Source organism: Eleutherodactylus coqui, chromosome 4 (genome assembly GCF_035609145.1).
Source record: "Eleutherodactylus coqui strain aEleCoq1 chromosome 4, aEleCoq1.hap1, whole genome shotgun sequence".
NCBI lineage: Eukaryota > Metazoa > Chordata > Amphibia > Anura > Eleutherodactylidae > Eleutherodactylus > Eleutherodactylus coqui.
The window spans coordinates 256,875,398-256,895,821 of NC_089840.1; the positions used below are offsets into that span (position 1 = coordinate 256,875,398).

A 20,424-nucleotide genomic window follows, 5' to 3' on the forward strand; every position below is an offset into this window, starting at 1 on the left:
GAAGCTGTATGCCGCACAATTTAGATATGGGTCTAGGTACAGGTGTGGGGAGGGGAGCTGAGCTGAACTTTTCCATCCAGGCCCCTGAGCCTTTAGCTATGCCCCTGAGTAGAAGCATTTGTGGGGGACGCTAGGACTCACCAATTTGAAGCAAGAAAGGAGCTGCAGCTACGTCCAGATATGGAAATCTCCAAAATCTGAGCAGAAGGGTAAGCTGTTCTTCCTCCAAGCCATACACTCCTCAGTTTGGAGATTTCCATATATGTTGTCGCCAGGCTAGAAATATATAAAAATGTGCACAAAGGTGAACATACTGTAGATGCAAATGATGAAATACGGTAGTGGGTGAACCTGCGGGCACATATATACTAAGTATAAATAGCAGTAGATGGCTTAGAAGAGATAGTCTAGTGATGCATACAGTGAGCACACAGCAGGTGGCGCAACTTCCCCCTCGGCCCGCTACAACTTAAGTAAGAAGTTCACTAGAACAGGGGAGGTGCTGGTGGGAAAAACTATAAACCTCCATCCAGGGAGACCGAAAACTGGGATTCTGGAACTTATCTGCAGGCTTATTTTGCACCCATTGGTAGATATGAGTAGTCATCATACACAACTAATGAGGCAGAGCTCAAATATAAAATAATATGCCAGATGAGAGAGGTGGGTAGAAACCTGCAATCCCTATGTGTTCCTGGGACAAGATGGGGAGAGAGTAGAGATGAGCGAGCGTACTCGCTAAGGCAAAGTACTCGAGCGAGTATTGCCTTTTGCGAGTACCTCCGCGCTCGTCTCAAAAGATTCGGGTGCCGGCGGGGGTGAGCGGTGAGTTGCGGGAGTGAGCAGGGGGGAGCGGCCTCTAACTTCATAGGAAAATAGAAAATCTGGAAATCCGGTTGGAGGGGAGCTAGAGATCGCTGTGCATACGCATACATCCACACGGAAAAACGCTCACATCCGCGATCTTCCTTGACCACTTGCAATTACCTTCCGCGAATGTTCGCAGGTCTTGCACTGCATGCGGAATCTGACCCGCTTGTGTGAGCCGGGCCTTAGGGCTTATACCCACTAGCGTGTTTTGTTTTTTTAACGCTGCAATATCGCTGCGTTTTTTTCAATGGGACTTTCTAAGGCGTCATGTCCACAGGCTTAAAATCCACAGTGTTTCTCCCGCACGCGGATCCGCGCCCCATAGGGATGCATTGGACACCCACAGGTAGTTAAATACCTGCGGATGTCATTTTTCCCCTCAAGCGCGGATCCGTTTGCGGGAAAAAAAATGGACATGCTCCATTTTAGTGCGGGCCTCCCGCGGGGACGGCTCCCGCAGGCTTCTATTGATGCCTATGAAAGCCGTCCGGATCCGCGGAACACCCGTACGAGAATTAAAACTCACCTCCCTGGAGCGCTGCAGGTCTCCCTTCCTTCCCGGACGGATCTTCTTTCTTCGGCCTGGCGGATGTGCCCAACGCATGCGCGCGGCACGCGGTCGGTGTGCCGAGCACATCTGCCAGGCCGAAAAAAGAAGATCCGGCCGGGAAGGAAGGGAGAAAGAAATGCAGCGTCCGGAGAGGTGAATTTATTCTTATTTTTAGGCCTCATGTCTGCGGGGCAGGAGGGACCCGCTACGGATTCTCCATGAAGAATCCTCGGCGGGCCTGATTTTCCCCATGGACCCGCACAGAAATAGAACATGCCGCGATTTGTTTTCCGCGTGTATTTTCACCCGGACAAATCGCGTCCGTCTGCATAGGATTGCGTTTTACAATGTATTCCTCTGCTGGCGTCCAGGGGCGGAAATTCTGCGGGAAATCCCGCCGTAGAATTTCCGCCTGAGTGCAGAGGGCCTATGGCTTTCCGATGTATCCATAAAAAATGTTTGATAGAAAAAGTGAAGCCAGCTCACCCCCACCGGACTCTAAGCAGCGCGGTGCAGGGAAGGAAGCTGCCTCAGCCACGGGGGGGGGGGGGGGGGGGGGGGGGGGGATCCAGTTCCAAAACACAAGATTACTTCCAGCACTCATGAAGTTAAAAAGAAAACTTTTATTACAGAATCCTTAAAAAACTTCTCATAGAAGCAGACAGGCACAAAAAAAAATTTAAAAAAAGGGAAATTTTTCTTACATGTTTCAAGCCTTCGTTACAGAGGAAGAGCCCAGTTTGTGAGGCTTGAAACGTGTAAAAGTCCTTCCCCTTTTTTCCATCTGCTTCTACCGTATCAGGAGTTTTTTTGTAAAAAACGTTGACTGTCTGTGATTTTTGGATAAGGCCTCCTGCACAGGGGCGTATTTGCAATCCGGAGTCAGCGGTGGGCGTCCGCCTCTGGACTAGGCAGCAAATACAGCCCATAGTATTCAATGGCAAAACGCCTTTTCATCCCCATGAGCGGAAATCGATTGCGCTTGCGGAGAAGAAATCGCAGCATGCTGCGATTTTGTGCGGTTTACGCATGGCTGGCTTCCATTGAAGTCAATGGAAGCCGGCCGTCCCATGGCACTTCTGCGGTGAGCACTGCGAAAGTATCGCGGGATACGCGTCACTCCAGAGTGCTGGTGGCTACTGTGCATGCGCGACGGGGTGCTTGACGGCACATCCGCAGCGTGTGCAGAGCCGCCAGACAGGTATGCAGGGGTCACCAGCTGGGCACTAAGAAGAACTGCGCTGCGGTAAACCCGCATTTGGGGTCCGTCCTGCCCATGTGTGCAGGAGGCCTAAGTTAATAGGGAGGCCACAACCGAAGCACCCTATCCACTAATCATTTTGGCTCTATCACAGCGGATCCACATAAATGATGGAGTGCCGGGTCTGTTATATGACGGACAATAATGGCGCCCTATAGACTCCATTAGCTGTAATAGAGCCGAGTAGATGTGAATGAGGCCTCTGGACACTACGACAGACCCATTATAGTCAGTGGTAGCCATTGGGTACCAATGCTGTCTGGAACAATGTAGGCCCAGCCCTGCCTTCACTTTCACGTCTCCACCACAGGTTACAAAATGAAAGCTCGTCTCCGACAGGTTGCTATGAGTCGTTACAGTATCCCATAGCAACCAGTCAGTTTTCAGCTCTTTTTACCACAATTTACTAATCGGTTGCTAAGGCCTTGCAGTATCCCATAGCAACCAATCAACTTTCAGCTCCCATGTTTCCACCACAGGTTATGAAATAAAAGCCCGTCTCTGATTGGTTGCTATGAGTCCATGCAGTATCCCATAACAGCCAATCACCTTTCAGCTCTCCTGTCATCACCTCAGCTCCCACTGGTTGCTAGGGGTTACCCGCCCGCTGTGTTCCTGTCTGCATGTATGAGGTCCCCCTCTGCCAGCTGCAGCCCCCAGCCCAGCGGCGGTGACGTCACGTCGCATCACGTGACCCCAACAAAAAAAGTTCTCTCCCCTCTTCCCCCTCAGTTCTGTTGTTCCAAAGGGCCGGGAAATGGCGGCCTGAGCGGCGTCTCCTCCACAGCTTCCCTGTGCACCGCCGGCTGCGGCCATTCTTCCTGCAGTCCAGGGAGGAGCCAGCTCCAGGAAATCCCTGACACGCCGGCCAGGGCAGGGCCGTCACCTCCTCCCCTCCTCACAAAGTTACACTTTTTCCCTCCTTGTTGGAAGCAGTTATTACTTAGTATCCCTGTCCCCATGACGGCGGCCCGAGGCTGACAGCAGCAAGCGCCATGACTCGCTGGGTGCCCACCAAGAAAGAGGAGAAGTATGGAGTGGGTAAGTCAGGAAGTGGGGGCTCATTGTGTGACATTACATGACAGCGGGGGGCAGGGCTGGACTACAACTCCCAGCATGCACTCTGTGCCTGCGGGCAGGGCTGGACCACAACTCCCAGCATGAACTCTGTGCCTGCGGGCAGGGCTGGACCACAACTCCCAGCATGCACTCTGTGCCAAGGGCATTGCTGGACTACAACTCTCAGCATGCACTCTGTGCAGTGCTGGATTGGACCACAACTCCCAGCATGCACTCTGTGCAGTGCTGGACTGGACCACAACTCCCAGCATGCACTCTGTGCCTCCGGGCATTGCTGGACCACAACTCCCAGCATGAACTCTGTGCCTGCGGGCAGGGCTGGACCACAACTCCCAGCATGCACTCTGTGCCAAGGGCATTGCTGGACTACAACTCTCAGCATGCACTCTGTGCAGTGCTGGACTGTGACTCCCAGCATGTGCCCCTGTGTCTCTGGGCCGTGCTGGATTACAACTTCCAGCATGCACTCTGGTCTGTGCTGGACTACAACTCTCAGCATGCACTCGGTGCCTTTGGCCCGCGCCGGACCGCAGCTCGGACCCTGACTCTCAGCAGGCGCTGATCACTCTGCTGGTAGTTGCAGCTGCCTGTTGCCCATCTCTGCTGCTATATACACAGTGTGTCAGTATATAATATACCAGCTGCTTGCTGCCACTTGGCACCTGATTGCGGCACATCTAGGTGACTTCACGCGGCCGGATGTGTATTTGCGCACCTGAGCGCTGAGTTTTTGTGGAAAGAACAGATTTTTTTGGGTGGCGTTTTCTGTTGTACTTCTTTCCCCGCCAGGAATGTTGATTTGCGCGGCGAACAGAGGCGCTCCGACTGCAGTGGCCGATTTAGTTCCAGTTGTGTTATTTTTTCCAGCGCAATTCCGCTTGTTTCACGCATCTCCTTGTGTATTACCCCAACATTTGCGCGCTCCCCATTGGCATCTATGGGGAATTTTGGTGCACAAATATGCAAAAAACCCCCCATGATTTATGGTTTTTTTTTTTTGCGTGCCTAAAATGTGTGCAAAAAATATGGAAATGTGTTTGAACGCAATCGGTGGGATCTCTGCTCTGTATTCGTGTGACTGCGATCTCGCACCTTAAAGGGAGCCGTTATTTTCGCCGCAGTCCTATTTCAGCGCCGTTCCTTGTAAAGAATCATTCGTTATTGGCTGAACAACGTATCGCCTCGCCGCGCTATTTACATGGAGGCGCGTTGTGTTTTTCCCACTTTAATGGCAGGAACAACATGCGTAGTCATGTGAGGCATCGCAGTCGCTGAAGAATCGCAGGTCTGAGAGTTCTACTGGTTCAGGTCCCTCCTGTGTGAATCCAGTCCTCCAGCTTACATGGCGACCGCCTCACTTATAATGATGGAGAACTGCTCAAGTAGCAACTCCCGCGGTAATGACACCGCTGACCTGAGAAGAACCAACTAATCATTGTTTGTGGAAGTGCATTATATAACCGCAGGGGAATTAAAGGGATATGCCAGGACTTTATTATTGGTGGTCTGTCATCAATAGTTGATCTGCGGGCGTCCTTGCTGATCGCCGTCAGTGTGAAGGGTGCTGGAAGCGGACGGCGCTGTCAAGGTCCCAGCAGCTCAGGTTGGTATTGCAGGCACACCTCCCACTGAATTCAATGAGGGCTGTGCCTGTAGTAACAAATTTGGTCACTGCAGTATGGACAGCGCTGTCTGCTTCCAGACTGACAATGGGTGGGACAATTAGCTGAGCAGCCAGCCGCCCCCCACTATTCAACTATTGATGACCTATCCTGATGATGGGTCATCATTATTAAAGTCCCAGAAAAACCCTTTAAAGGGGTTTACCAAGATTGCTAGTTATCCCCTATGCACAGGATAGCTTACTGATTGGTGGGGGTCTCCCCACTGAGACCCCACTGCAGTATGGCTGTAAACCTGGAGGACTCCACTGTCATGTTGGTGATCCACTGTCATCCAAGCAAAGCACAATTATTGTCCTGTATGAAGCAGTCTGAGCTCCTGCAGAACCTCTTTAACAAGCAGCCAATGGGGAAGACTTATCAGAACTAGTGCAAAGGAAACATGGGCCGCTTGTGCCAGGTTTGATGACTCCTCCCCATCGTCTACTAATTTTCTAGCTTCCAGTGTCATACAAACGTGAAATTTGCACGAGGAGAATATAACTGACCTCTGTGTATATACCGAGGAGAGTCTGATTGACCTCCGTGCGAGCTTATATACCGATGAGGGCCTACCTGGCCTCTGCCTGCGCGCGTCCGCCGGGGAGGGCCTACCTGGCCTCTGCCTGCGCGCGTCCGCCGGGGAGGGCCTACCTGGCCTCTGCCTGCGCGCGTCCGCCGGGGAGGGCCTACCTGACCTCTTTGTTTATACGGAAAGGCTGTAAAGTACACAAGGAAGCTGCCATGGACTACAGGGATGGAGCTTTTATGGCTAAAAAGGGGCTGCATTCTCCAGTCTGGGGGTAAATTTGAATAAAAAGGGGGTTATCTTTAAGGGTAAATAGTGATTAGAGTGGGAGGGGTGGCACATTCTACATTGGACATCGGTACATGCAGCCTGAGAAGAATCTAACGCTCCTCTGTGTATCCAGATATAGTGACAGCAGCTCAAATCCAGGTGCAATAAAAAGAATTTTCTTTATTCCATCGGTAAAATCTGCAACGTTTCGGCTATTGCAATGGCTGCTGTCACTATATCTGGATATCACGTTGCATCTAGGAAGATATTGGTCCATCTTCTGTTCGTGACTGTGCAGCCCCAAAGCCTCCCCTTGAGAGGGTATTTTCCCCATTTTAGTGCTGTTGGTTATCTACTACAACATACGGTTTCGCTCCTCTGTGTAACCACGACTTCATATAATTTTTCATGCGAATGACAGGTAAACACCTGTACCAAGTTACCTCGGGCTAAGATGGGTATATCAGCTGGCATTCTATAATCCCGGGCCCCGGCGTCATGTATGTTGCTGTAGGGCCCAGAGATGCTGCATGTTCCCAGCCAGAGATGGATCCTAAATCACAGGATGTGACTGTCCCCCACAGTATCAGATGCACGCGGGTGCGTTCTCAGGAAACTTGCAGTGGGTTTGCCAAAAACTGCTCCGTTTCGTGGTAATTGTGGCAAAAAAATTAGCAATTTGAGTGTGCCATCTGACTGCACCCTGAAAGCTGTTCACATGCTGCAGAACATCCGCATGAAACGCGGCGGGTTTTCGTTTGCAGGAGTGAAATCTGTAATATAAACCCACGGCGCGCGGCGGTGAGCTGCGGGTGTAGAATCTGAGGTTTTGGTTGCTGTAAAGGGCCATGGATTGTGGTCATCAAAATCTGCTGTGAGAATTGCGCAGCGTGTGAACACGCCGTAAAGGGATGTCACCTGTGGCAGAATTTCTGTGGCAAATTCCGCAGCTTTTCCACATTAAAAACGGTTTCAGCGTTGACCAGAAATCAGCTGCAGCGCTCACTTCATAATAGGACTTCGAAACCGGCGCTCACTAGACGCTGCGGGCTGACGAAGCGAAGGAGCGCTGTAGATGCTAAGATCAGCTGCTGATTCCTGGTCACAATCTGCGCTGATGATAATTTTTTTTTAATTTATGCAAAAATCCTGCGGAATTTACGGTGGAATTCGTGGTTCCGGACATTCCGCAGCTTTTCCGCTACATGTTTACGTAGGAACACAGAAAATTTACCGCGTTCGCAGTACAAGCGCGTGGGTGAGACTTGTCCACATAATGCGGAAAAATCCCACGTGGAATCTGCGGCGGAATCGACATCCTGCGAATTCTAAAATCTGCAACATCTGTGACTTGTCAGCGGATTTGAGCGCAGCCCAAGCAAAGGGTGAACTCCGCTCTCAGATCCGCAGCACCAGGCTATGCGCACACGGCGCCATTTTCTGCACGGATTCCACTTGTAAAACCGCAGCAGAAATCTGCAGCTATTCTGACGTGTTTTTGTTTTTTTTAACCCCCGATTCACAACGGATTCAGCGCCATCAGTGGGCCGAATTTTGCTGCGTCTTCACGCAGATCAGCATCAGTAGACGATGCGTCACTCCTTCGTGTGGCGGAACGCCCTTCATGGATTCTGCCCATCGACGGGGGCCAAATTTACACGCAAACTCAGCTATTTTTGATGCGGTTTTACAGGCAGAATTTGCGCAACAAATTCAGCGGCGGTTTCAGCTATGCGAACGTTCGCGTCGGTGCTGATCTCAACGTTGCGTTTTTTTGTTTGCAGTGAAAACTAAGGGCCGATTCACGGACCGCGCATTATAGCCTACACACTGGGGCGATTTCTCCCTACACACACGCGGGCTGATGGTCCGTTTGTGGGAAAAATGGCAGCACGTTTTATTTTCTCCTGTTTTCACGCATACGACTAGGACCGTAGCACAAGAACGGGCGTCCACGAGCGGTCCGATGTGAGATGCACCTCAGGGGCTCCTTCACACCGGCAATGACAATCCCGTGATCGTTAAGCATGATTGCTGCTTTTTCTTGCAAAAACATCGCTGACACTTGCAATTTTTCATGCGTGGTTTTTGTTTGTTGTTTTTTTTTAAATTTTTTTTTAGACCTCTATACTATTAAAAACGCATCACACGAAAATCGCAAGTTCGTGTGATGCAATAAAAAGGAGGCTCCATAGGGAAACGTGGAAACTCAGAAAGATGGGACATGCTGCAATTTTTTTTTTTTTTTTTTTAGCGCAGCATCACAGAAGTGAGAACATCGTAAATGTGAAGGAAACCATGGAAAATCATTGGTTTCCTAATTTGACGTTTTTAATCACTCTCGCATCGTGCAAAAATCGCGTGGTTTTATAGCCAATGTGAAGGCGCAATAAGGCTACATTCACACTCGCAAGCGCAATGTCGGGTGGAGAAGCTCAGCCTGATATGTCTTTTTCGCGCTGATGCAAAGCGTTTTTGATTAAAAAAAAACAAAAAAAAACGCCTTGCATCACTTCTATGAAATTGCGTCCGCGTTTGCGTTAAAGGTTCGCAAATGATGCTGCAAGGCGAAAAATCAATAAATTAAAAAAAAATTTCATATCCATGCACTTTGCACATAACTCACGTTATAAGATCGCTGATGTGAATAAGCCCTAACAGGCGCCCCGTGGCCGTCCTTAGTCACTTGATGCCCCCTTAGAAGGGAATCTCATGGCAATCGCAGACCTCTATAAAGGCGCTCTCATGAGACGCTAGGATGGGCCGACCGGCGGAGGCTGACTAGAGTGCGGTACCACGCCACTTTATCTTCGTGGCGCGTCCCTGGCACCATTGCCACCTGTCTGGAGTTGCCCTTTCAGCAGTTGTCCTGTGTGCTCAGGAGGTTGTGTACAGACCGGGCTGTAACCTGCAGATGGGAAGTCGCTGACTAATCTGCCGCTGCTGAGTCACCGCTTCTCCCAAAGTACCGGCTTTTGTGTTTAGAAGGGACCTAAAGCGGCTTTACGGCGCGGGCACGGCTCCACTTATTAGGGGGATTTCAGCTCCTTTTCCTGCCTGGAGACGGCGATCTCCGGGGATTTTAGCGGCAGTTATGCAAATGACCAACATCTTAAAGGGAAAGGCGCCTCGCTAAGAGCACGTGCTGCAGGATTTGCATCGGGGTCGCTGCAGACGTTCCGCGGTCGTAAATGGGATTTTAACCTCTTGCAGAAAGTCGTTTCGTCTTCCCGGCGTGATCTGTGTTTTTTTCCTTTTTCTTGTTAAACCACGCGGTTCGTTTTCCAAGGTCGACTTCCGTAAGGAAAACCGAAGTATTGGACATTTCCTAGAGTTCAGTTTGAGGAGTGAACCGCAGCACAAGTCCGTGTATTTCCAGAAGGTTCTGCAGCACCGCGTCCGATACATGTGAATGTGCCCTTAACAACCCACCCTGACCTGTCACGGCGACGCGCCCGGAGATGGCGTTTGTAAGGGCGCAAATGTTTGGATTCTTGCCGGTTTGGGAATTGTGAAGACTTTTGTAAAGCACTGGAACCGGCTCGCGATTCCCGGCGCCGGATCTCTGTGACCTACGACTGCGCCATTGATTTAAGATCTCTGTAAGAGCGCCAGCGCACGGCGGAAATACTGCAGATCTCTCTGCCGAAATTCCACAGCATACTAGCTGCATTCAGATTTTTTTTTTCTTTTTATTTAATTTTTTAACATTCTTCTTTTTTACTTTTTTCGTGCAATATGCGGACAGAAAAAAATCTGACTGAAAATCGGACAGAATTGAATGTGGTTAGTCACATGGGTGTTTTTTTTTTTTTTCTTGTACTAATAGTCCGAGTAAAGGAGAACAAAGAAAGAAACGCCGCAGGTCTTATTTTTGTCCAATTTTTCTCACGGATTTGATCCATTCAAGTCAATGGGCGCATTTAAAAAAAAGACTGCGCTCATATGATACGAGAGCGATCCATTTTTAACGCAAATAACCACGGTTCGCAGTCGACTGTGTGAATATCGCCTTAGGGCGCCTCACATTGGTGAGAAAACCGCACGATTTTTGCACGATGCGAGAATGAGTAAAGACGCAGAATTACGAAACCAATGGTTTTCAGTGGTCTCCACGTTTGTGATGTTTTCACTATTGCGAGGGAAAAAAAAAATCGCAGCATGTCCTTTCTATGATGTACGATTTATTTATTTATTTCCCCCCCCTCTCTCATGTTTCCATACGGAGTCTCCTTTTTATCGCATCGCGAAGCACGAACTTGCGATTTTCGTGTGATGCATTTTTAATGGTAGAAAGTCCTTCCTAAGAATCGCAAGAGAAAACTGCGAGCTGCCGCCATGTTTTTGTAAGAAAAGGCAGCGCTGACTCTTAAAATTCGCAGGAAAAAGATGCGATTTTTCTCGCGATCGCCATTGTGAAGGAGCCCTTACAGTACAAGCCATGTGGAATTCACACCCTCAAGTCGCTTTCACACGGCGAGATTTCTGCGCTGCAAGACGAACAAATCTTGCGCGAATATGAACCCTATTCTTTTGAATGGAGTCGTATACACAAGCGGTTTTTGCGCATTCCTCGGAATGCATTGCCCATTGTTTTCAATGGAACAGTAAGGGCTAATGCCCACAGCCGGATTTCTGCCGCGTTTTACGCGGCATTGTCCTGCAGCTATTAGGTTCTATTGAACCTAATGGCTAATGTTCACACTGCGGAATTCCACCGCGGAATTCCGCAGCATGAAAGAAAACGCGGCATGTTCTATTTGTCGTGGGAATACACGTGGCCGGCTTCCATTGTAGTCAATGGAAGCCGCCCTATAAAGTATCGCGTGAAAATGTGTGACCGCCGGCTGCCTCATCTGACCCTGCCGCTGCGTCACACACTGTACTGCGCAGGCGCGCCGGCCCTCCATGTGGGATGCGTACAGTGGATCCAAAGTGGTGAGTATGGAGGTTTTAGGGGACGCCATGGCGGACTTTGCTGGTGGAGTCTGTCACGGCAGTGGGCAAACCAGATGGCACGGTGGGCGTGATGCAAGGCTTCCCACGGAAAACAATGGGATTTGCATGCGCATCCCCACTTTAAAACGGAGCGGGGAATAAAAAAAAATAAAAGGTGGCACTGCGCGTGTCCGTGGGATTCGCAGCCATACGGGGTCTCTGCCGGCAGAGCCGTTGTTTACAAACAGACCTGCAGCGTGTTACTGACGTGTTCGCGGACATGAGCCCTCCGTCCGGAAACACCGGGGCGTATTTGCACACCATAGTGCTTACCAATTTTCGATGGGTTCATTTACATGTGTGTATTTGGCGTGCGCATACTTGGCCAACGCTCCGTTCATTCGGATGACCCCCGCAGGGACAGGCAGAATGGGACACAGGACCTGTGTTCTCGAGATTGGTGGGGGTCTCGGTGGTGAGACCCTCGCCCATCAGCAAGTTATCCCTTGGATAGGGGATTACTAGTAACATTGCTACAACCCCTTTTAAAGAGTTTCTGTACTTTTTTAAAAACTTTTGACATGTTGGAGTGACACTTTTGATCAGTGGGGGTCTGGATGAAGGAGATGAAGGGGCAAAGTGCTCAAGTGAGCGCTGCAGACCCTTCATCTGTCTTGTTTATTGGCTTCTCTCGGCCGCTGAAGACTGACCCATAGATGCCTATAGAAGTCTATGCGCCCATCTGCGAAGAGGAGCTGGCAAGCGTCTAACAGCTTGTGTGAGCGCTGCAGCCCCTTCATCCCAGCGATCAGGGAGCGATCATTTCAGCACCCGGACCTCCACTGATGAAAACTTCTGACTTGTGAAAAGTTTTTAAAAAGTGCAGTTGCTTTTTAAGATACTCTTCAATGCGAGGGTCGCCTTAAACAATGGCTGCCGGCGTCCCCCCAGGTCTGAGCGGTCTGCAATGTGTGTACTGTAGTCCCTGGGACTATTTCCATGTAACGTCACAAGAGGAAGCGGCTTCGTGCAGCCGTGTAGTTTCCCCATCCCGCTGCTGCAGGCGTTGTGTGCGCTGCTGTGCCTCATCCCCTTGGAATGGCCTGTACGGCGCGCCTATTCCCCAGCCCTCGGGACAGGAAGGCCCTCATCATCATCCTCCTCCTCGCTCGCCCCTCCCGCCTCATCCCTGACACTTCACTGCTTCCTTGCAGACGCACGCCGCATTCTTGACTTTCAACATTGATTCCTTCAATTGAGATTAGAAAAAAAAAACCCTTTTCAGTCGTGAAAAAAAACCTTCTTGTAGCCGCCGGGCCGTCGTTACGAGACGTTATTGACTCGTCTCGGCGGCGCCCATCCAGCCGGCTTGTTAAACCGCTATTAATTGAAGATGCAGCTTGTTTTCGTGGTATCGCCTAGAAAAGAACGGGCAAAGCGGAATGGGTGTACGGAGCCCGTAATCCCTGGAGATGCAGACCTAGCAAAGTTTAACTTGACACAGAAAGGGTGTTCAGGAGACAAAGTTTTTTTGTTTGTTTTTTTCAAGTTTTTGCCGGATGGAGCGAGGTGGTACTGGCGCGCCGCTGCTCAGTCATTTCACAGAGGGCGCCGAAGATTGCCAAGCGCTGTGCTTCTTGCATTTTCCTGTGTGCTCATAGACATGAATGGAGTGTGACCTGTGACCTATGCTCCGTTCCCTTCGAGGCTCACCGGACCCCCATCCTCTGAACTGGTGTGGCCCCAGCATTGAAGCCCCCACTAATCTGTTAGTTTTTACCCATCCAGGTGATGGGTGAAGATTTTTGGTCTTTGGAATATGCCTTTAATGCATTCTAATAAAGGGTGGCATGAAACTTTTTTGGGCTTATTAATGGCTTTTGAAGGAGTTGTACCAAAACCAGCTCTTTTATCACCACTGAGACTCCCACTGATTCTGAGAACGAGGGTCCCGTGTCCCCCTCTCTCTGTCACTGCAGGGTTGCTGCGCTCAACCACATCGACATCAGACTGAATGGAATGGCGGTCGCACGTGTATAGCGTCGCTCCATTCATTGCATTGGGGTTGGCAGAAATGGCCGACTACAAGCGCTCAGCTATCTCCTATTGAGGATGAAGAGTGGCTCTGAGCGTGCAAGAACGCCGTCCACCTTGGAAAAAATGGCGCTGTCAGCACACCCCGGCACATAGCCTCTAGTAAGTTCTGAACCGCTGATCAGTATTCCATGTCCGCATCACCTGACCTTGCCACTTATTAGAGGCTGCCAAGGCACTTGTTCCGGGGGGCGCTGACAGCACCATGTTTTCCGAGGTGAGGGGAGCGACGTAGCTACATAAATCGGCTATGGGAATGCAGCTGATTCCTGGTCAGATCCGCACCTCTGGGCAGATTTTGACACTTTTTCTCTTTAAGCAGACATGCTGCAGAATTCTCTTCAGCGGACCTTCTGCAGCACTTCCATCCTGGGGGGAGGTACCCTAAAGGGGTTTCTGGGCATTTACTATGGCATATCCATCAGGATTGGTTGACCGTCATGGATCCAGAGCGGTAGCCCCCGGCGATCAACTCTTGAGGACGGGTCATCAATGCTTAATGCCCAGAAAACCCCTTTAAGATAACTTGTTGCAGCAAGTTCTCAGCTTCGGGTTGAACTTTGCTACATCAGTAAGGCCTATTTACATGAAGAGACCGGCAAATATTGCAGGACTCTGCAGGACTCTGCAGGACTCTGCAGGACTCTGCAGGACTCTGCAGGACTCTGCAGGACTCTGCAGGACTCTGCAGGACTCTGCAGGACGCTGAGTGATAAACTTCTGTGCAGCACATATATTGTTTCTTTCAAGCGCTTATAATCCGCTTTGTACAATCTTCGATGACGAGCGCCGATCAAGGTGATCCTTCATACAATCATTCGTCTTTCATCCTTATCGCAGCACTACCACCTTGCACACGGGAAGATATACTGATGACCGTTTTGCATTTTGTGGCAACAGAAAAGATCGGACCAACTAACGGATGAGCGTTCGCTGGTACTTTGGCTTGTTTAGACTGTACAATGATCAGTGGAACGAATGGGATCTGTCCATGTAATATATCCTCCACACTCCGCAAATCCAAATCATTTTGCTACCATTTGATGGGAACGTGAGGACTTTTGCGTAGGCGGCCTCCTCTGGCTCTAGGTCTACAATTTTAGATAGGTGTTGGCTGAACCTTTATACGGCTGACAGTGCCCCTCTTCTGCACCGTGTGACCACGGCCATTGGGGATGTTCACACTGGGGGGAAATCCATATCAAAATCTGTGGATTTTGAGGACCTGCACCAAAATCCACAGCGGATTTCCTTCTGCAGAAGATATGGTATATGTGAATGTAGCCTTTGGATATAGCAGCTACTACTACAAGTAATGGCAAGGGCAGGCTGGTAGTTGTAGTGTTGAAACAGCTGGGGAGCGCTGCTCTGAAGCATACACAACAATCTGCTGTGCTAACTCCTTGCTTGTTTGTGCTTATATTGTGAAGGGCAAGCCTTTTGTTGGACAATAGAGAAAGCCTGGTAGCGTTCCGGAAGGTTCTGTATGGGATCTGCACTGCTCAGCCAGAACGGCCGGCCGCTGTCCAAGCTCCCATTGTTCCACTAGGACTGACAAAGTGTGTCTGTTCTGGAAAGTCTCGGCTGTGCACGGCACGCTGCTTCCTCTTCTGGCTGCTCCGTCGCTTCTATGTAGGAAGACGTCCAGTTACATACGTGTTACAGCTCTATAGGGTCACACGTATGTTGTGCCTGTAGAGGCCTGAGAAATCTGCTAAATAAAGTGGCGCAAATCGTGGCCTCTGTGGTAAACGTGCAGGTGGTATGATGCATTTGATGCAGGTCATCCTCTCTTCTTTACATGCCGTACGTGTACATCCGTAAGTTGGGCCGGGCTCACTCGAATGCGCGCCTAATTTGCAGGAAATGGCGTCAATGAAAGTAGATGGATTTTCATTGTTCCATTCACAATTGCGTGTATTTGCGTAAAAAAAAGAACGCAGCCTGTTATATTTTACCGTGTATTGCGCACAAAAAAGCCCTATTGTGCGGCGGTTCTTACGCACATTGCTAGGAGACGTGAGGAGGGAGATTTAAATAAAAAAATAGAAGCCAGTGCAGGACAGCGCTTGTAGAATACGCTGCGCTGGCATAGATGAGCAAAATCGCGTCAATACGCAGGGATATGCAGTTCATACGCACGGTTTGCCTAAGGGCGCAGCCACAGGCATAAGCGAATTCGGCTGCGTAAATCTGTTTCATACGTACGCAAATGAACAAATAGGCAAGGGTCCTATACATGAGCGGCTTGTCCTATATTTTCGTGTTCCTCTCTATGCATTGCCCATTGGTTCCAACAGGACAGGAAAGCCCATTGCATGGAGTGCAAGGTTACCCAAGTCATGGAAGGTGTTTTTGACCGAAAAACGCCCTGCATCCACGGGTAAATCGCACATTGGTGAGCGCGATATCCGGCTGGATTTTATGGCCCGATATTGCGCACGCCCGTGTGTAGGTAGCCTTAAAAAAGCACCAAAAACGCATGTAAAACCCACGTGTTTTTTTTGAAAATGTACAAGAATTTAACATCTTTAATTCGTGTTTTTTTTTTTTTAAAGGGGTTGCCTGGTTGTAAACTATTGATGGCCTAGCTTCAGGATAAGTCATCAATAGTAGATTGGTGGGGGCTGTTCAATGGTCCAGAACACTTTTGTTTATTGAACTAAATTCTGCGAGAAGCAGACAGCTCCGTTCTTACTGTAGTGGACAGACTTGGTATTGCATGCAAAATTCTCATTCATTTCAAGTGGCACTTCGCCTGCAGTACCAAGGCTGACGACTACAGTAAGAACGAAGCCTTCAGCCTTGGTACTGCAGGCGAAGTGCCACTTGAAATGAATGAGAATTTTGCATGCAATACCAAGTCTGTCCACTACAGTAAGAACGGAGCTGTCTGCTTCCTGCAGAAATCAAGTCTGTGCACAAGCACACTGGCCTTGCAAGCTGCTAATCATCAGAGTTCAGGCAATGGACCCTGCCAATCTACTATTGGTGACTTATTCTAACGATTGGCCATCAATAGTTCACAAATGGACAACCCCTTTACCTTGACACTTAACACTAAAGTGTATTTGTGTTTTCAGTGACTTTTGTTGTAGGAAGAGAACTTGTTGCAGAAAGTTATTTCAGTCCAGTTAAACATTGCTACTAGCTCTGATGGTGGAGCCCCTGGCTGTAGGGAGGGTGTATAGCAGTCTGCACGTGCTCAGCTCTGATGGTGGAGCCCCCGGCTGTAGGGAGGGTGTATAGCAGTCTGCACATGCTCAGCTCTGATGGTGGAGCCACCGGCTGTAGGGAGGGTGTATAGCAGTCTGCACACGCTCAGCTCTGATGGTGGAGTCCCCGGCTGTAGGGAGGGTATATAGCAGTCTGCACGCGCTCAGCTCTGATAGTGGAGCCCCCGGCTGTAGGGAGGGTGTATAGCGGTCTGCACGTGCTTATCTCTGATGGTGGAGCCCCCGGCTGTAGGGAGGGTATATAGCAGTCTGCACGCGCTCAGCTCTGATGGTGGAGCCCCCGGCTGTAGGGAGGGTATATAGCAGTCTGCACGCGCTCAGCTCTGATGGTGGAGCCCCCAGCTGTAGGGAGGGTATATAGCAGTCTGCACGCGCTCAGCTCTGATGGTGGAGCCCCCGGCTGTAGGGAGGGTGTATAGCAGTCTGCACGCGCTCATCTCTGATGGTGGAGCCCCCGGCTGTAGGGAGGGTATATAGCGGCCTGCTCGCGCTTAGCTCTGATGGTGGAGCCCCCTGGCTGTAGGGAGGGTGTATAGCAGTCTGCACGCGCTCAGCCCGGAGGACTAGATACAAGAAGATGCACTGATGTTTATTCTGATTTATTCTCTGTGTTTCTACAACTTGTCCCGGCTCACAACATCTTGTGGCGTGTCAGGGATTATATACTTGTACACTGATATTGGCCTGGTGCTTACTGACCCCTTGCAGACCCGAGCCGCACACTGACGGTGATGTGCCAGTCTGATGCTTGGATGGCTCCGAGTTACAAGAGCCGAGAAAATATATGACTTCGAAAAGTGTCTCCTGCAGTTATATCAGCAAACAAACACGGGCAGAAGAGGCGGAAGCCGAAAAAACGCCACCGAACGGGAATCTGGATGCATCCCAAGTGAACATAGCCTTCACACGCGCGAGTGCGATATCAGACTGTGAATCGCGGCCCGATATCTCACTCGCCAGCATGCCATTTTTACGATCTGCGGCTGAGGATCGCAAAGTGTCTCCCATTGTCTTCAACGGGGGAGCCCTCGCATCGCACCGCATGCACTTAGCACGTGGCGCAATACTGCTGCCAGCCCTATTGAAGACGAGGTGTGATGCGGGAAAACGTCGCTCGTGTGTATGACCCCCTTCAAAAGAATGGGGTTTATATTCTTGCAAGATTTGTGCATCGTGCAACCCACAAAACTCACGCGATCTTTCTCACACGAGTAATGCGGCCTTAGGACAGAATCTGACATTAATTTTCAGCATGGATTCCGCATCTAAAACCTTGGCAAGATTCCGGCAGCGTGGATCCACACGCAAATTTAACCCCATCAATGGGCAAAATTCATGTGCGGAGTTTCCGACGCGGATCCGTGTTAAGAAGTCGCCTTGCAGCTTCGATCTCCGTTTCACAAATGACAGCAGCCGGTCCGCTTCTGTCCCAACTAAGTTTTTGTTACGCGTGAACGTCTCTTTCTGATTATCAGAAGTTAATTTCCGGCAGACTCGTTCCTGCATTCGCGCCGTCGGTGATACCGCATTTTTTTTTTATAGACCATATTTGATTGCTGGTGAAGAATTGGTAATAAACGCTGTCTGTTCCTTACATCGGCAGTGTTGCTTCCTTGGTGTAAGCCTGTGGTAATGGCGGTGGATTAGGCGGTTATTATGATAACCGAATCCCGCGGCGTGCGATCCTGGAGGTGAGCGGGTCCCCTTGTGTGAACATGACCTTCCGTATTGTCACTCCTGGTGCTCCGCCAGCTGATTGCAATCAGACGTGCCGTAGATCTAATTATTACATTTTTTGTCTGCGCTATTTGCATTTTCACTGACGATCCATATTCATCTGATTATGTCGGAGACGCTCCGATGGGATAATTTTCTTCTGCCGAAAGTTTAGAACAAAACAGAAGTTGATTATTTTGTTCTTTTTGTTTTTAAGAAATGCTAATGTTCAGAGAGGGAATGAATATGTCATCACCGGCGAGGAGTGTTGGGAAGGAGTTTTTTTCCGGATTTAAGGCAAAAAACAAAAAAAGTTGTCGTATTTTTTTCTTTTTTTTTTTTTTTTTTAATCGGATTCCCTTTTCATATACTGTAAATGTAGGTTGAGGGCATTAATACAACCTGTGACCTGTTCGAAGACAGTCGCCACAAAGACCTTGTACACGTGGCGGTGTCATGGTCTGTGCAACTGGTATCAGCGGTAGTGCTCCCCTTCCCTGTCTCCGTCTCCGCAAACTTGGCTACAAGACCTCCGCGTGTTACACCCTTCTATTCCTGCCCCCCCTTCCTTCCCGGTAGTCACATTCACAGGAACCAAGCCCACTCAACTCCCAACCCGCAGTAATCACATTTAAAGGACCAGCTAGAGGCACGGCTCCTATCACACGCTATGGTTGGGCAGACAACCAGTGCTGAGGTAATCCGTCTTCAGCTCCTGCTGGGCAGTGTATGTTTTTGGGGCCGATAGACCGGGCATGTCTTCTGGTTGAAGAAAGGATTCTTCTTTTCAGTTTGGCTGTGCAAGTTGCAAATGGCGACGGGACTGAAAAATCTTGTTGCCATTTGCAAAATGTTTGAACGTTTTGGTTGTCTCTTCTGGAACCTTGTACTTTCCACCATATATCCCACTATAAAAGCACAAAAAGATCCATTGTCTGTGCGTGTCAACACTGCGGGGACGCGGTACTGGAACGGGGCAGCCGGTGAGGATGAAACGGCGATCCCCTGGACTTCCTGTTCCCCTCACCTTGAGCCTCATGACATACCGTAGTTTATGGAGCTCAAAGTTGGTGATGGGTTCCCTTTTTAAATGCTGCGTCCAACGATCTGTAGGAATCTGCAGACGCTGATTCTTCTGTTATCCCGGCGGGATCTGATGACAAAATATGCAATAATGTAAATAGCAGAAGAAGAGAGAAGAGAGGATTGTTACAGGGTGCGGCTTTGATTTAGTATCAAGATAGCTTCTCAGTTGTAGAAATGATACTTTGTGTTAAAGCTTATTCAGAATTTTTTATTTTTTTTTTGTAGACTGATCAAAGTTTTGTACAAACATTAAAAAAAAAGCCATACGTAAAAAAAAAAAAAAAAAAATATTATACTTATCTCATCTGAACCGCCTCCACTATCATTCCAATAGTGTTCGGTTCTCCGCCGTTCCTCACTGGGGCATGCAACTGCTGCAGCTAATTGCTGGCCAAAGCGATCCGCTGATTAGCTGCAGGGGTCACAAGTCCCTGGTGTCAAGGCAGGCTGCTGAAATACATATAGTAAGAGCTGCAAGTATATGCGACTCTTACTTCAAACGACACTATCTCAGGTTGTATTACTCATGGCGGATTCATTTTGGTGCTGAGATACGGGCTGTAAAAATAGTCAGGAAGTGAGGGCTGTAGTGGGAGCTGCAGGAATATGCAACTCCCACTTCAAAAGGCTGTATCTGAGGCCGTATTCAAGATAGATTAGATTTTTAGCTTTAAAGGGAACCTGTCATTACCCCACGGGATCATAAACTTAAGTTATGGTGCTGTTAGGGGATGTGACAGGGAGCCAGGTGATGTATTGAAGTCAATGGTGGCTGTCCGATCTGCGGCCGCGGATTCGACGGAAAGAGCAGGAGACTTAAATAAATTTAAAAAAAAGTCTGTACTGCGCGTGTCGAACCTCAAGCTGACCAGCACTTCCACACACATCTGCAGGACAGGTACAGCATCTGTTTGTGCCCGTCGACGCGAGGCCTAAGAAGAAAAAAAAACATATCCCACTCTCTATCACGTGCCCTAACTGCACCATAATGTAGTTTATGGTGTTGTGGGGACGTGAGAGATTCCCTTTAAAACAAGACCACAACCAAAGCTCTACCTGCAATACAACCTGAGCGATAACTGTTTTAGATAAGGGTTTATCTCATACTTGGCTACTACAGTGGCATAGGTTAA

The 20,424-nt window shown here is 49.4% G+C and overlaps 1 protein-coding gene across 2 annotated transcripts in view; it reads left to right on the forward strand.

The window, feature by feature from the left end:
* The first annotated feature begins 3,404 nt into the window (after positions 1-3,404).
* DOCK1 (dedicator of cytokinesis 1) overlaps positions 3,405-20,424 on the forward strand; it is a 364,042-nt gene continuing 347,022 nt past the window's right edge. Inside the window, exon 1 of one of the 2 annotated variants that reach the window (XM_066601145.1) lies at positions 3,405-3,722. In XM_066601145.1, the coding sequence (XP_066457242.1) occupies positions 3,677-3,722 (46 nt within the window). In that variant the 5' untranslated portion in view covers positions 3,405-3,676. The remainder of the gene's footprint in view (positions 3,723-20,424) is intronic. The other variant, XM_066601146.1, reaches the window with a different exon arrangement.